Source organism: Schistocerca piceifrons, chromosome 2 (genome assembly GCF_021461385.2).
Source record: "Schistocerca piceifrons isolate TAMUIC-IGC-003096 chromosome 2, iqSchPice1.1, whole genome shotgun sequence".
NCBI lineage: Eukaryota > Metazoa > Arthropoda > Insecta > Orthoptera > Acrididae > Schistocerca > Schistocerca piceifrons.
In genome coordinates this window covers 1,059,522,007-1,059,539,062 of record NC_060139.1, presented here as the reverse complement: position 1 = coordinate 1,059,539,062, position 17,056 = coordinate 1,059,522,007, and the positions used below count along the sequence as shown (strand labels likewise).

Sequence of the window (17,056 nt, the reverse complement as noted above, 5' to 3'; positions counted from 1 at the left end):
GTGTTTTTTTTATTTCCTGGAGAAGGCTTTGGTTGAAAGCTATATATGTAACAGTCTCTGCATTCTGCCTGTCTGCAACTCAACTTGTCACCTTTACAGTGAATAGCAATCTATCCATTTCCTAATTTTGTTAATATCCCAACCTGGAGTTTCCGTTGTTTGACATACTTATACAGAGTAGCTTTTCATTTCTCTTCACATTTATTTGTATTAAGTTTGTTTTTGATGATCTGATTTTTACAATAAATGAGTATCTGAATCTCAGTACTTAATATCTGGAGCAAATTGTTTATAAATCAAAGAATGTAGTACTGTAGGGACCAACCAAGTGAGGCAGTGGAGCTGTTAAGACACTCCTGTCATTTTTAGAAGGACAGAGTGTGCTCTATCTGGACATCCAAATTTAGATTTCCTATGGTTTTCCTAAATCTTTCCATGCAAATTATATCCTCATAGAAGTACGCTAATACACACATCAAAAAAAAGTTTAGCATTACCTCGGTTCCAAGAGTTCCGGAACCTGTACAGAAAATTGGAATAGAGATCAGCATAAACATAATTTCTGCCCTTTTTATTACTCATGAAAACCACACATTGCATGTTGTACCACCATACAGCAAGACCTTTAGAGGTGGTGACCCAGATTGCTGTACCCAGCGGTACCTCTAATACCCAGTAGTGTGTCCTCTTGCATTGATGCATGCCTGCATTCGTCGTGGCATACTATTCACAAGTTTATCAAGGCACTGTTGGTCTGCCTCCAAACATGTCTCCGGTGGTTGTGTGGTTGAAGGCATATGCGACACTCATCGGTGAAGAGAATGTGATGCCTATCCTAAGAAGTCCATTCGGCATGTTGTTGGGCCCATCTGTAATGCGCTGCATGGTGTCGTGGTTGCAAAGATGGACCTTGCCATGGATGTCGGGAGTGAAGTTGTGCATCATGCAGCCCATTGCACATAGTTTGAGTCGTAACACAATGTCCTGTGGCTGCACGAAAAGCATTATTCAACATGGTGTCATTTCTGTCAAGGTTCCTCCAGGCCATAATCCGTAGGCAGTGGTCATTCACCGCAGTAGTAGCCCTTGGGTGGCCTAAGCAAGGCATGTCATTGACAGTTTCTGTCTCTCTGTACTATCACCTTGTCTGAACAAAATTGCTTTGGTTCACTCTGAGACACCTGGACACTTCCCTTGTTGAGAGCCCTTCCTGGCACATAGTAACAATGCAGACATGATTGAACTGCGGTATTGACTGTCCAGACGAGGTTGAACTACAGACAACCAAGTCGGGTACTGCCTTCCTGGTGGAATGACTGCAAATGATTGGCTGTCGGAACCCTTCTGTCTAATAGGCACTGCTCATGCATGGTTGTTTACACCTTTGGGCAAGTTTAGTGGCATCTGTGAACAGTCAAAGGGACTGTGTCTGTGATACAATATCCACATTCAATGTCTATCTTCAGTAGTTCTGGAACTGGAGAGATGCAAAACTTTTTTTGATGTGTGTGTTCACATTTGTAAGCTATGTATTTTCATTGTATGAGTGTCATTCAATAATTAAAGAGACAAATTGGTCTTGCGAAAAATCTTTTAGTAGGGCAAGTTTGGTACTTTTATGGCTTTAAGTTGGCATCACTGGGGTGAGCCCTGATCAGCTACTTGCACTCGAAAGGATGACAGTTCAATCCCACTTGTGGCCATCCTGATTTAGGTTTTCTGTGATTTCCCTAAATCGCTCCAGGCAAATGCCGGGATGGTGCCTTTGAAAAGGCACGTCCAACTTCCTTCCCTAATCCGATGAGACCGATGACCTCGCTGTCTGGTCTCCTCCCCAACAACAACCCAACCTGATCGGCTGATGTATCTACATTGTTTTGTTTATAACCTCAAAAATACTTTTCAAGATGGTGAGTCCACTTGAAATATCCACATTAGTTGAACAACAGTTTGTTATTAATTTTTTACATGGTGAAGGTGAGAAACCAGTGAATATATACTGTAGAATGTCTTAAGTTTGTGCTGAAGGTTGTATGAATCGTGCAAATTTTTACAAATGGGTAGAGCAGTTCAAAAGTGTTCACTACTCAGTCATTGACGAACACCATTCTGGCTGACCAGTTGCAGTTTCAACTCCCTCACTTGAAAGTCGAATTTATGACATTATTCATACTGACCGCTGCGTGATTGTGGAAATGATAGTTGATAACGTTCAAGTTAATACTGGTACAGTTCATAACATTATCTGTAACAAGCTGAAGAACCACAAAACATGTGCAAGATGGGTCCCAAAGGATTTGATGTGGCTACAAAAGGAAACAAGGTTGAGAGTGTGCACAGAGCTAAAGGAACATTATGAAAGAGAAAGTGAGCACTTCCTCAACAAAATTTTAACTTGTGATGAAACTTGGGTTCAAAAAGACAAAGCATGGAGTGGAAGTACACCAACTGACATGTTAAGAAAAAATTCGAAACCCAATCATCAGCAGGGAAAGTCATGTTGATGGTGTTTTGGGATGCTAAAGGTCCAGTTTTTTGTGATTATTTCAAAGAGCAGCATACAATGAACAGCTAATACTACTTGGATTTGTTTTTAAACTAGGTGAAGCCAGCCATGAGTGAGAGGCATTGTGGATCTCAGAGGAGAGGTGTGATTCTCCAACAAGACAATGTACGTCCTCATATTGCTCAATTAACCCATGAAACTATCAACAAATTTGGCTGGGAAGTATTGCGTCATCCCCTGTACTGTCATGATTTATCACCTAGTGATTTCCTTTTGTTTGGTGCCGGCCGCGGTGGTCTCGTGGTTCTAGGCGCGCAGTCCGGAACCGTGCGACTGCTACGGTCGCAGGTTCGAATCCTGCCTCGGGCATGGATGTGTGTGATGTCCTTAGGTTAGTTAGGTTTCAGTAGTTCTAAGTTCTAGGGGGCTGATAACCACAGCAGTTGAGTCCCATAGTGCTCAGAGCCATTTTTTTTTTTTTTTTTTTTTTTTTTTTTTTTTTTTTTTTTTTGTTTGGTGCACTGAAGGAGGCTTTACGTGGGAAGAGGTTCCAGGACAATGAGGACATGAAAAAGTATGTGAGAAATTTGTTCAAACATCAAGATAAAGAGTTCTTTGCAGCCAGAATAAAAAAGCTTATAGCCTGTTGGAACAAGTGCATAAATGTTCAAGAGGATTATGTTGAACAGTAAAAAAAGTATTGTTTTGTAAAAATAAACGCTTTTTCCTCCAGACCAATTTGTCTCTTATTAATTTAATTAATTTAATTATTTAATTTTATTTAATTTAATTATTGAATGACCCTCGTATTAAGATGACAAATCTCATTTAATTGCAAGATGATCCCTCTTTGAATAAATAAATAAAAAGAAATAAATCTTTTCTTCATCTTCCTCTTCATCTTCTTCGTCTCCTCATGCCATTACAACCCTGCATGTGTCTTAGCTTGTTCACCAAGTTGCCTCCATTCTTCCCACTCCAGGGCAGTTCTCCGCCATCCTCTAACTCTGAGAGACTTTATATCTTCTCCCACATTGCCTGTCCACCACTTTTGTAGCCTTCCTTTCTGTATTCCTGTCTGTTCACTTTCATTCAAAAACCGTTTTACTTGTTCATCCAGTATCCATCCTAAAGCAATGTCCACTTCAGGCTATTCTCATACTTTTAATTGTTCTTACAATGTCAGCTTCATTTACGAGTCAATCCAGCTCAGTGTTCATACTGTATATCCAGAAATAATTGTTATGCTGAACTGCCCCGTAGTTCTTGTGCAGAACCCTGAATTCAAATATCCCTAGCTGCTGCTCATCACTACTTGTTAGTGTCTGTGTTTCACATCCACAGGTTAGAACTGACCTGATAATGACCTTGTAAATTCAGTTTCAGCTGTCTATTTATATTTAATAACCGAGAGACCAACAATTTCTTAAAAGTGTGGAAGCATCTTAGGATGTGCTGTTTTATTTCAGTTGACATGAAATTTGTCCTATTAATATTAGATCTCAGATAGTCAAATCTCTGCACATGCCCAAAGTTGAAACCAGCCCCTGACAGTTAATCCAAATTATTATTTTCTTTCTGCTCTGTCCATCTTCATCACCAGATCATGGTGTTTGCTGAGCATCTTCTTAATTCGGCTCACTTCTGGTTTCCAAGCCTTGTTGAGATTATAACCACAGTCTTCATTGATAAGATTATCCCTGGTACAAATTTCAATGGCTTCTCTAACAACACTGGCCCAGTATTTGGAAGTCTGTGCTAAAATTCTAGTATGGCTGTATTCTATCACATGATAATAAAAGAAAAATAATACTGGTATAAGAACAGATCACATAATCCCACCTTGCTTTGTTCATTGCCTCTTTCATTGCTTCTACATGTTTTTGCATAATCATATAAAAATGTTACGTAAGACTGCACAATTCTTGTCTCCATTTATGTATAAAGCAATGTCTTAATAGGACAGTGGACTTGGGTTGTAATAATAATCTTTGTCTTACAGGTAATGCAGAACCACAACATTCCACCCTGAAGCAACCAAATGCTCCAAACTCAGTTATGTATAATGCAAGTGTACACCCATCCTTGAGACCAGCAGAAACAAACAATGAAGCCAACCTTGCTCGAGGACCAGAATATTATGAGTCTATGCAGGTAGATCCTCACTTGAAGCCAAGTCAGACAAATAGTGACTCCAACTCTGAACAAGAGCCACAATGCTTGGGTCCTTTTGTAGAATTGTCAAGCATCAAGTGTCCTAAATGCTTTGTGGTACTGACAGAGTATTATCAACTTATCGGTCATTCTTGTATTGATGAACACATTTGGAGTGAGGCAAGTAAAACAAAACTTAAATGCTGCTTTTGTGAGAAGGAGTATAGTACTGTGTCTGCTTTGAAAAGACATATTAAAACATATGTTCGAAAGACATACGTGAAGTGTAGCATTTGTGGACTGCGCCTTACCAATGAATTTTCTTTCAAAACACATGCACTAACACATACAAATCAGTGGCCATATCGCTGTGATATCTGTGGTCAAGGGTCCGTATCAGAATATCACTTGGGACTCCATAAAACGATTCACACAAATGAAAAGCTTTGGATGTGTGATGTCTGTGGAGCTATGTTTCCAAATCAAGCAAGATTAAATGGTCACAAAATATTTCACTCGGAAAAGAGATATGAATGTGACTTGTGTTTCGCAAAGTTTAGAGGACATTATCAAGTTAAAGAACATAAGAAGAAGGTGCACTCTGCCAGGAAAAAGAATTTTAAGTGTGAACACTGCAGCTCAGCTTTTACGTCTAAATATTTTATGAAGTTGCACAAAGAAATGAAACATGGTGATAATTCAGGTGGAGAAAGCTTCTTTTGTTCTGTATGTAACAGAGAATTTAAACATAGATTTGCTTTCAATAGACACATGTATAAGCATAAACTTCGGAATGAAAATGTAATATACACATGTGACATGTGTAAGAGGAATTTTGCAACAAAATCCTCTCTGACTAGGCACATTTTAGAACACAGTGGAAAACAGTTCAGTTGTACTCATTGTGGAATGTTATTTACACAACAAAGTAGTGTAAAAAGGCATATGCTTAAACTGCATTCCAGTGATGGATGATACTTTGATACTTTTGATTATGTGGAAAAGACAAAGAAAAAGCATACAAGTCTACAGGATTTTGTGGCCATTGTCACTGTTAAAATCTTACGAGTAGTTGGATGCACTATACTCCTCTTCAAAATTCTTAAATACTCAACATTTTCATCCCTCTTGTTGATGTCCCCAGATGGCAGAACATGTCAAAAGGCAGTGTCATGTTCACTTATAAAAGGCTGTTTTCTTGCACTTCTTCAAAGAATTCGTGTTATTGGATACAAAAATCTTAAGGCTGCTAATGATGAGCAGTCATCATTGGGCAAATACTGATACAGATAAGGAAAGGAGGAGGGGGCAGAGATGTTAAAAAAAAATTAAATTGTTTTCATCCAACCAAACTAGCTTGCTGGTAATATTTACTTCCTTGATGACAGGTAGCCATGAAGCCAGAATTCCTTTATACCTGTTGTTGTAAATGCTCTATAAAAATGCTTGATGGACATTTGAGCTCACGATACACAGGCTCTGGAAACAGTTTATGAACAAGCAAGGTCATAAGAAAAATTGAAAAATGTGTTATGACTAGACTTATTAGTGAGCACTCTTATCAAGTTCCTAATGCCCTGAATATCTGTCACTCCCAAAATATTTGGGTTACCAAAGGTAGACAAAGAAGGGTGTCCACTGAGATCTATTGTGAACTGGATTAACTCTCCAACGTGCTTTCTAGCAGGTCAGTTATCAGAGAAATAAATCATCTTGTCAGAAAAAAATGAACACTTTTGTGAGGGATTATGAACATTTGTTATTAATATTGCGAAGGATTCCAACCATGTGTTATAAACAGTACGCATAGTTAGGGTATCCACAACTGTCATCCTGCTGAGCTTCGATGTGAAAGCCCTTTCTTCTGACATTCCAGTAGCAGATACTGTGAAGTTCACTGGAGGCAAAATTGCTATGGATATATGTGAGCTGGTCAAAATCTGCAAGTGATTCAGCTTATTTTAAACATAAATGAAAGTTTTGTTAACACTGTCACGATGTTGCTCACTTTTGTTGTCATTAGCAGCTGGCATTTCCATACAACATTCTGAGGATTAGCCATAAACAAGATGAATGAAGAAGCTTCCTCACATTCTGTAAAGTTACAAGTTGTTAATAGAGTAATCAACCGGTTAGGGACAATCCTCTATAAGAATGGCATAAGGGTTAGTTTTTCAGTCAGTACAAAATAAAAGATTTTCTCATATTTAGAATGTATAACAGTAATTGCTCCAACATCACAGGAGTGGAGGAAATGATATGTGATCGTGTTACAGAATATATAGGCGAAACTGGGTAGATATTTAAGTAACATGTTAAAGAGCATGCACTAACACATACAAATCAGTGGCCATATCGCTGTGATATCTGTGGTCAAGGGTCCGTATCAGAATATCACTTGGGACTCCATAAAACGATTCACACAAATGAAAAGCCTTGGATGTGTGATGTCTGTGGAGCTATGTTTCCAAATCAAGCAAGATTAAATGGTCACAAAATATTTCACTCGGAAAAGAGATATGAATGTGACTTGTGTTTCGCAAAGTTTAGAGGACATTATCAAGTTAAAGAACATAAGAAGAAGGTGCACTCTGCCAGGAAAAAGAATTTTAAGTGTGAACACTGCATCTCAGCTTTTACGTCTAAATATTTTATGAAGTTGCACAAAGAAATGAAACATGGTGATAATTCAGGTGGAGAAAGCTTCTTTTGTTCTGTATGTAACAGAGAATTTAAACATAGATTTGCTTTCAATAGACACATGTATAAGCATAAACTTCGGAATGAAAATGTAATATACACATGTGACATGTGTAAGAGGAATTTTGCAACAAAATCCTCTCTGACTAGGCACATTTTAGAACACAGTGGAAAACAGTTCAGTTGTACTCATTGTGGAATGTTATTTACACAACAAAGTAGTGTAAAAAGGCATATGCTTAAACTGCATTCCAGTGATGGATGATACTTTGATACTTTTGATTATGTGGAAAAGACAAAGAAAAAGCATACAAGTCTACAGGATTTTGTGGCCATTGTCACTGTTAAAATCTTATGAGTAGTTGGATGCACTATACTCCTCTTCAAAATTCTTAAATACTCAACATTTTCATCCCTCTTGTTGATGTCCCCAGATGGCAGAACATGTCAAAAGGCAGTGTCATGTTCACTTATAAAAGGCTGTTTTCTTGCACTTCTTCAAAGAATTCGTGTTATTGGATACAAAAATCTTAAGGCTGCTAATGATGAGCAGTCATCATTGGGCAAATACTGATACAGATAAGGAAAGGAGGAGGGGGCAGAGATGTTAAAAAAAAATTAAATTGTTTTCATCCAACCAAACTAGCTTGCTGGTAATATTTACTTCCTTGATGACAGGTAGCCATGAAGCCAGAATTCCTTTATACCTGTTGTTGTAAATGCTCTATAAAAATGCTTGATGGACATTTGAGCTCACGATACACAGGCTCTGGAAACAGTTTATGAACAAGCAAGGTCATAAGAAAAATTGAAAAATGTGTTATGACTAGACTTATTAGTGAGCACTCTTGTCAAGTTCCTAATGCCCTGAATATCTGTCACTCCCAAAATATTTGGGTTACCAAAGGTAGACAAAGAAGGGTGTCCACTGAGATCTATTGTGAACAGGATTAACTCTCCAACGTGCTTTCTAGCAGGTCAGTTATCAGAGAAATAAATCATCTTGTCAGAAAAAAATGAACACTTTTGTGAGGGATTATGAACATTTGTTATTAATATTGCGAAGGATTCCAACCATGTGTTATAAACAGTACGCATAGTTAGGGTATCCACAACTGTCATCCTGCTGAGCTTCGACGTGAAAGCCCTTTCTTCTGACATTCCAGTAGCAGATACTGTGAAGTTCACTGGAGGCAAAATTGCTATGGATATATGTGAGCTGGTCAAAATCTGCAAGTGATTCAGCTTATTTTAAACATAAATGAAAGTTTTGTTAACACTGTCACGATGTTGCTCACTTTTGTTGTCATTAGCAGCTGGCATTTCCATACAACATTCTGAGGATTAGCCATAAACAAGATGAATGAAGAAGCTTCCTCACATTCTGTAAAGTTACAAGTTGTTAATAGAGTAATCAATCGGTTAGGGACAATCCTCTATAAGAATGGCATAAGGGTTAGTTTTTCAGTCAGTACAAAATAAAAGATTTTCTCATATTTAGAATGTATAACAGTAATTGCTCCAACATCACAGGAGTGGAGGAAATGATATGTGATCGTGTTACAGAATATATAGGCGAAACTGGGTAGATATTTAAGTAACATGTTAAAGAGCATGAATGCCCCGCACATTTACAACAAAGGTTAAAGTCTGCAGTACAGGAGCACCAAGACAAGTGTGGCACCAAGACGAGTGTGACAGAGTTATAGGTTTTAATAACATAAGAGTTATAGCTAAAGAAAGTAATACATGTAAAAGGAAACTCTGAGTGGCAGTTGAAACCTAGAAGAATGAGTGAATTATTGATAGAAATGATGGCTACAGGCTTGTGGCCGTTGTGGGTATCTGCTACCAAGGAAGTAAATACGTAGGCTATGCTGTGCGAGGAATATAAACAACAGTCAGGACAAATACTCAGTAACATTTTTATAAAAATCGCCAGCTCCTATTAGTATTCACCTGGGCACCAATGGCAGCAGAAGATTTTTCGCCAATTACTCCACTTTTCCGAAAAAGTGTGGGAAAACAGTCTTTTTTATAAGTGAACATACCATTGTTTTCCAAGTGTTGAACATTCAGGGTACACCAGAACCATCCTGTAAAAGATCCCTGAAGAGGGATTGAAACATAAAGTATTTTAGCGAAGAAGAATGTGATGCGGTGTAACAGCACAAAACTTTTTACTGTAAATGGGAAGCAGCCATGAACAGAAATCATCATGCATACACAAATTTCTGTGTACCAATTTTATAAGAAATTATTGTCCATTATAACGTAAGTGTTCTTTTCTTCTTTCAAATGATGTCATTGGAATTTTGAACCAACACGAGAAACTATATTGTGATGTTCTTTGTTGTATATATGTGCCATAAAATGTAATATAATTTCGATCATAAAGATAGTTTAAACAATGAAAATGGATGGCTTTTTTCAAATATTATCTCTTCTTCCTTATTTTGCTGGTCTCATCCCATTTCTTGACAGGATTGACATGTTAATCGTGATTTGACATTTTTGGAGATGAGAGTAGTCAGATTCCCTTCCTGTTGCCACATGATCCTCCTCCCCTCCCATGATGGAATTTTTGTACCCCATCTATCAGTGTTTAGTGTTATTCCATATGAAAGTGTGTAAACATTTTTGAACTGTTTGTGAGTCTTGTAACTGAGGTAACATATGTACTAGCCTGGTATTCACCTAATCGGGTTGGGAAACCACCTAAAAACCACATCTAGGCTGTCCAACATACTGTCCCTCCTCATTAATCCACTGGGTGAATTTGATCTGAGGTGTTAAGATATTATCTAGCTATATAAAATTGAAAATTGGCCTATTATTCAAACTTGAATGAAGGTACCAGACAGACATTGTTGGTACAGCTGACCATCATATTGTCACCAACAGAAATTCTGTCTTAACTTTCAGTTCAAAGACTATAAGGTAACCATGCAATTTGAGTTCATAATGATCAGCCTTGCACATTATACTGATCTGATTTTTCAAGTGATTCAATGACACCACTGCAGTCTGTGCCATTGTATCAGAACCACTGAAACCTGGTCATTAATTGAGCAAGCTTGCAAGTACCAGAGGTCCATGTGGGGAATTGATTTTATTTGATTAGGGAGACAAAACAGCATCAAATTTAGCTCCCTGTTGCTCACACCAACACAAGGTTACTGTTTGTGCAGTATCTTTTCCTTCCATTCTTGTAATGTCAGTCAGTATCCTTGAAGAATTATAGGAGTCCCTTTACTAGATCTTTGTTAGACACAATCTCATCAGGAATTACACACCCAAATATTTTTTTAAGCGGCAGCAGGAGAACACACACACACACAAAAAGATTTAACTTATGCAAGCTTTCGGAGCCAGTGGCTCCTTCTTCCAGCAGAAGAGTTGAAGGGGAATGAAGAGGGTGAAGGAAAAGGACTGGAGAGGGTAATGGAAAGAGGTACCTTAACTAAGCGTCTCCCTGGAGACTGACCAGATGGGATGAGAGGGAAGATTGATTGTTAGGGACTGCACCGGACGAGATTTGAAAACCTGAGAGCTTAAAAGTGGAGGACGAGGTAAAATGCAAGACATAGGTTACTGCTATAGTATCGCGCACAAGTTAATAAGAACGAAAAGCTAAGTGCACTGTATGTAACAGAGGTGGGAGGGGGGATGGCGAGAAATAGACAGGTTAGAAAATGAAAGATGTAGAAAACTAAAATAGAGTGAAGAAAGGAATAGTTACTATGAAGAAATGCTGAGATGGAAGAAATTAACATAAATTAAGGCCAGGTGGGTGGCGAGAACCAAATACGTATGAATCCAATCACATTATATCGTCCAAAACTGATTATTTTCATTGTTACATTAGCCCATGTGGCCATCAATTCTTCTTATGTAACCCTCTTGTCATTATTTGTTGTTGTTTGTCTTATTCGAACTGTTGTCTGTTTCCTGCCTTATGTGCTAGTAGTTTGATCATTTATTTTCTGTACCACCCAGATTAATGAACACTTTGCCCCTACATCTTTTGTAGTACTGATTTCCATGCACATATATGGGCCCATTGTTATTTGCAAATTTCCATACAACAATTCCACTGTTATTTACGAATTTCCAGAATGAGACTTTCACTCTGCAGCTAAGTGTGCTCTGATATGAAAGTTCCTGGCAGATTAAAACTGTGTGCCGGACTGAGACTTGAACTCCGGACCTTTACCTGGGTGGCTCAGATGGTAGAGCACTTGCCTGCTAAAGGCAAAGGTCCAGCACACAGTTTTAATCTGCCAGACACTTTCATTTACAAATTTGCCTGTAACAATTTGCATAAAGTTCACTACACTGCACGGCCTTCTCCCAATTGTTTCTTGCCTATTTATTTGCAAATTTGACAGCTATTTTCTTTCTCGCCCTTCTCTTATCTTTTTTATATGCAATACTTTCACTTTTTTGTGTGTTTGTTTTTTGTCAAACCACTGTGATCGACTTTTACTGCCACCTCCTCCTTAATTTATTTGCCTAGCAAGGCAGTTTACATAAATCCTATGATTTTCTCCTTCTGGTTGCCCAGTTTTTAAAATTTTATCTCCTTTCATGACTTTCGCTATAGATTTTATCTTTTTCAATCATTCTTTCATATTGTAAGACCACTCTTCTGGTGAGAAATTCACACCCACTCATTGCCTCTTGTTAACTATTGTATGTTTTCATGATTTTCATACAAAATATTCTGATTTTTCCGAATTTTTTCCTTGCTTTTCTTCCATTTTTCTATCTTTTTCCACCCTCTGCCTCTCGTTTTTGCACCTCCCACAATTTCTAACACTCCAAACTGTACTCTGTTGCCATGATGACTTCCAACAGATTATACATACGTTCTTTTCGAAAACATGCTTTTGCACTATCATAGTTAAAATCCCACATTCTGTTTCTTGAAAGTGCTAGTCGCTTGGAGTTACTTCCAAAGGCCTAACACTGAAAGTCCCTGTTTCTGGATGTAATACTACTCAACACCAGGGTCCTTTACAGTTTCAAATACTGCAATCTCTTGCACTTACCCAACTAATCTGTGACCTATATGCCTCATCTGCCACTTTCCACTCCACCAGACTTCTCTCCTTCTACAAAATTCTGCCGTTATCTGCCCTTCATGTTTTCTTTGATGGTATCATTCACCAAACCAACTTCAGACTGCAACAACATGCCAGATTTCACCTCAAAAATCTGTCCCACCTGCTCCTAAACTGCCTGAACAGTGGTGTTTCCCTTCCTGTCCCTCCGCAGCTCCCCAAGCAGCCACACCATCGGCCACCACACCTCTTCCACAAACTGAACTTGACCAAATTTCTTAACATCCCACAGCCTTCACCACTGTCTGTCAGACCAATAACAACTCATAATCAAAAGAACATAAAAAGTAAAGTTGGATATTTTCCAAACAGCCCTCGTATATGATTGTATCCTCTTTGCTACTGAATGTGTTTTAAACAGATTTTGGGACCCACAACAAAATAAACATGTCTGTAGCCACAACACAAGAAACATCAATAATACCCATGTCTCAGTCAAGAGCAGTATTATACCAGAAAAGTGTTTCATAGATATCAGTTAAATTATCAACAAAACATCTTTCATGAATTTAATCTGTTATCATGGATAATTTCTACCATTTAGGTTGTGGTGTCTGTTACTTTAATTCATGAACTGAAATTTGTCTCTTTCCCCTCCCCCCTGCCCCCAATTTTTGCTTTCCCTATATTCAGTACATGACTTAAGTGTGTAACAGTTCAGAAAGAACCAATAAATCATGATTATGAATGTCCTCAGATGCATACAGACTGTATTATCTTATGTCTTGAGATGGATACATTTCTCTGTTGTTAATAATAATAATAATAATAATAATAATAATAATAATAAACAATGACAACAATTTTATGTTTTTATTTAAACACAATAAGAAAGTAGTATCATGGAAAATACTAGTAGCAGGGGAAAAAAATCATGGCTAAAGCACTCACAAATTGATGTAGAACATTAGATCAATTCTTGTGTATACTCCCAAAGAACATAAGAAAATTAGAAAGAAAACAAAAAAAGAAAGTTAAGTTCACAGTACACAAGTGAGAAACATTGTTCGAGTATTTGACAATTGCAAGGAGGCTGCTGTCAGACAGAGCACATGAAAAAAGAACACGTATACCGAACCACTTGTGGAGCAACGTCAGTTCTACTGTGCAGATCCCCAGATAATATTCCATTCCAAATGATTTGGGACTGCATACTGGTCTCAAAGTTACTCTCAACTCTTTGTGATTTGTGTACTTCTTCCACCTCTTGTCTATAAACTTCACAATCTCGAACCCAACCTCTTCACCTTTCAGAAGGAAAAAAACCTTGTTATGTTTTTATTTAATATTACTGACTTTTTGCTGGAAACAAGACAGCTATTACAATTGCTTGGTAAGGTGAGTGATGATATTTAAATTTTAAGTGTACAGCTGTTTTACACATATGAAAAATTACAAATATCAGTATTTAATATGACAGATTTATGTGCACTTCTTCCAGGTAATATACCATTAAATAGTTATCTTAAGGTTGTCCTCGCTTATTAGTGTTTCAGTATATGTTGTCAAGGGAATTTTCATTTTTTGAGGTTTTTTTATGCCAAGCCCATTTAGAAATCCCAAAATGATATGGTATGCACCTCCCTGATCTTCTGGATGTCCACTGTATGTGGGAGAGTCTCATCATTCCAATCTATAGAGGTCTGCAGGGAAACATACATGTTTCAGCCTTACTCCAAGAACTGAATAACTGATATGCTGGGAAGATTCTTCAGGTTATTGAAAAGAGCTTTTTTTCATGCAATATTTGCCACTGCTACTCAAATGCTTTTATGCATCATTTTGAATTGCTCAGAAAGTTAGAATATGGAAGCTGTGTAAAAAGTGGGTCCCCATTGTTGATGCAGTCTTTTGCAAAAGTATCTGCTGCTTAATTTGTGTCAAATACCTGAGTGCCTATTTAACCACATTAGATGAATAGTTCAATTTCTTTGTTGGCTTTCATTGTTAATTCCATCATAAATACAGGTGTTACCAGATTTCCACTTTCAGTGCTCTGATAGCTCTGAAGCTTTTCTTCTGTTGGTTAGAATTAGTGTTTTGTTCCCTTTTTCAGGTCCAAACATTGGTGCTTCTTTAATTGCTGTTACATCTGCAGTATAAAATGTTACTTAAGTGTGATAATGAAAACTCTTTTGCTATCTGCAGTGCAAGGCAACTTCCTCATGTGTTTTGAATCTGTCAGAAAATCAGAAAAGATATGCAGAAAATCTGGCCATCCACTTTTTGAGTAATTTATTACATCACTGTTAATGCTAAGGTTTTGACCTATTCTGAATGCTAAGTAAAAGAGTTCAGGTGACAGACTGTTGCTCCATATTCTTTACTTCTGTGTCAGAGAAAACATGAATCTGAGACACTGGAAGCCTTGGTTGGTGTTTGTTTTCTTTCTTCTGGTTATCCTCTTTCTGCCAAACACTTGTGTTAACCATGGCAGGATGAATAATTATCACTGATCTCTGAAGCAGAAACCTTTTAGCTAGTAGTTCTCTGTGGATGTCAATTGACATTTATTTCACTCCTATGAGAAAGGCGTTAGTTAGTGACAAATGTTATTGCTCGTAGGCACCCCCTAACAATTTGAAACTGAATTATAGTTAGTTTTTACAGTACATATTGTTGGCCATTTCCAAATAGAAAACTTCTGTAGTCCATTACAGAGCATATTAGTCTATAGTATAAGATGATGTAGAAGTCTAGTTGGGTTTTCCACCCACAAGATTTACACCAGGTAAGACATTCAGAGCTCTAGTTTTGTAACAATAAGATTAACATGTTTGGTCCTGGATAGTCTGTTGTCGACAAGAATTTGCAATACCTTTGCTGATGTTGATCCATTAAATCTAAAAGGTCCCAGACTTATCATATGCATTGGGTACATGCAGGATTTTTGAGTGAAGAAAACCACAGAATATTTTAAAGGCGGTAGGTTGAGGCCATTCCTCAGGGACCATTCACATATGCATATGCTGCTGAAGGGTCTTTATTGGGCTTTAATGCAGGTACTATTATTTGTATGGTCTATTCATGAGGAATCTTGCTTTCTGCTCATATTGAATTACAGACCTGCAAAAGTATTCTTTTGCTATCAGTAAGTTGAATATCATAGGGTAATTTATTTAATTAATTCCAGAAGCCGTATCAATAAAATATTTAAGCACCATTTCTGATTCCAGGGCACATGGTTATGGAAATAATTCAGTAGATGCCTGCAGTTCTTTGGGAATGCTATCTTCAAACTCTAATGTTTCTCTTTCTGCTGATGGAGATGCAGTAATGTCTGCAAAGTCTTCAGTTGTTTATGGATTTTGGTGGTAGGGGTTTATGGCTGATTTATCTTATCACTGGCCAGACTGCAGAGAGAGGGATATTTCTTGCAATCCTTGAACAGTATTTTTTCCAGGAAGATTTCTCTTGGAGTTTAAGTAATCGTTTACCTGTGGAATCAACTTTCTTATAGTTGCAAAAATTTTTCCACATGCAGTAGAACATGTACAGTGTAAATGATAGTTTACATTGAGAGACTAAGCATGAACACTCAAGAGTTACTCATGGCACAGACTGAAATTTCGAATTTCTTGTCACCTTCTAAGGGATAGAAGGTGATGTGGTTGCACTGGTAATAGCTACTACAGCATCCTTCTGACACATCAAATGTAGCACGTTCTATCTCTAAGAGCCTTTGGCAACTAGACCAATTTGCTTTCATTACATTCTGTTTCTATTTTGGTTCATGTATAACATCAATTGATGACAACTAATATTTCAGTTGGAATGTCATTGGAGCCTTCCCCCACAAATTAAATCAATAAATGACCTGGCAAATTTCAAGTCAACTGCTAAGGCATATTTGACTTGTCACTACTTCTATAGCCTCCACAAGTTCCTTCAGAAAGTCCACTAACGATTTGTGTCTTTACCTTAGTGATGTTACTAGAACTTTAATGATTTACCATGTAAATGTTACTGTAATATAAATATTAATCTGCCAGTACAGTATATGCTCTTTCTGCTTTAAAATATCTACTCTTTATTTTTGTACAATATTTGCTCTGTATATTGTAACTCAGTGATCATTTAATGTAGAAATAATGACATTAATGCAAATTTAATATTATAGTTTGTTATACATTGACTTGGCGTACATCTTAATGTACTATTTGTGTACTATATGATTACCAGGACCAATAAAACTCTACTTTACTCTACTCTACTCTACCTATTGGATATGTGTTTACTTTCCATTCAGATGTATAAATTGACAGCTGATTTTCTCCACTGTGGGTAGTAAGAAATGCCAGAGACCTGTTATTTAATATAAATAAATTAAATTCATTGACTTCATCTAAAACGGCTTCTTCATAGCCATTTTGGAATTCACAGTCCTATGAAGAATTATGAACATTAAAGTCCCCACATTTTAAAAGTAATGGATCTAACTGATCAAACAATGAATACCTTTCTCAGGTTGTTATTTTAGATCCCGACAGACAAAACATTGAGATTATAGTTGCAACTTCTAAAGATAAATGTTCTTTTGCTGCTCTTATGTAGGTTGGAAAAATCTGTG

The 17,056-nt window shown here is 37.3% G+C and overlaps 1 protein-coding gene across 1 annotated transcript in view; it reads left to right on the top strand.

Moving 5' to 3' along the window:
* Nucleotides 1-15,804, top strand: part of LOC124776118 (zinc finger protein 100-like) — a 193,263-nt gene extending 177,459 nt beyond the window's left edge. Inside the window, exons 8-10 of the mRNA XM_047250959.1 lie at nucleotides 4,509-5,006; nucleotides 6,997-7,273; nucleotides 15,663-15,804. Coding sequence (XP_047106915.1) covers nucleotides 4,509-5,006; nucleotides 6,997-7,273; nucleotides 15,663-15,804 — 917 coding nt within the window. The remainder of the gene's footprint in view (nucleotides 1-4,508; nucleotides 5,007-6,996; nucleotides 7,274-15,662) is intronic.
* Nucleotides 15,805-17,056: the final 1,252 nt, after the last annotated feature.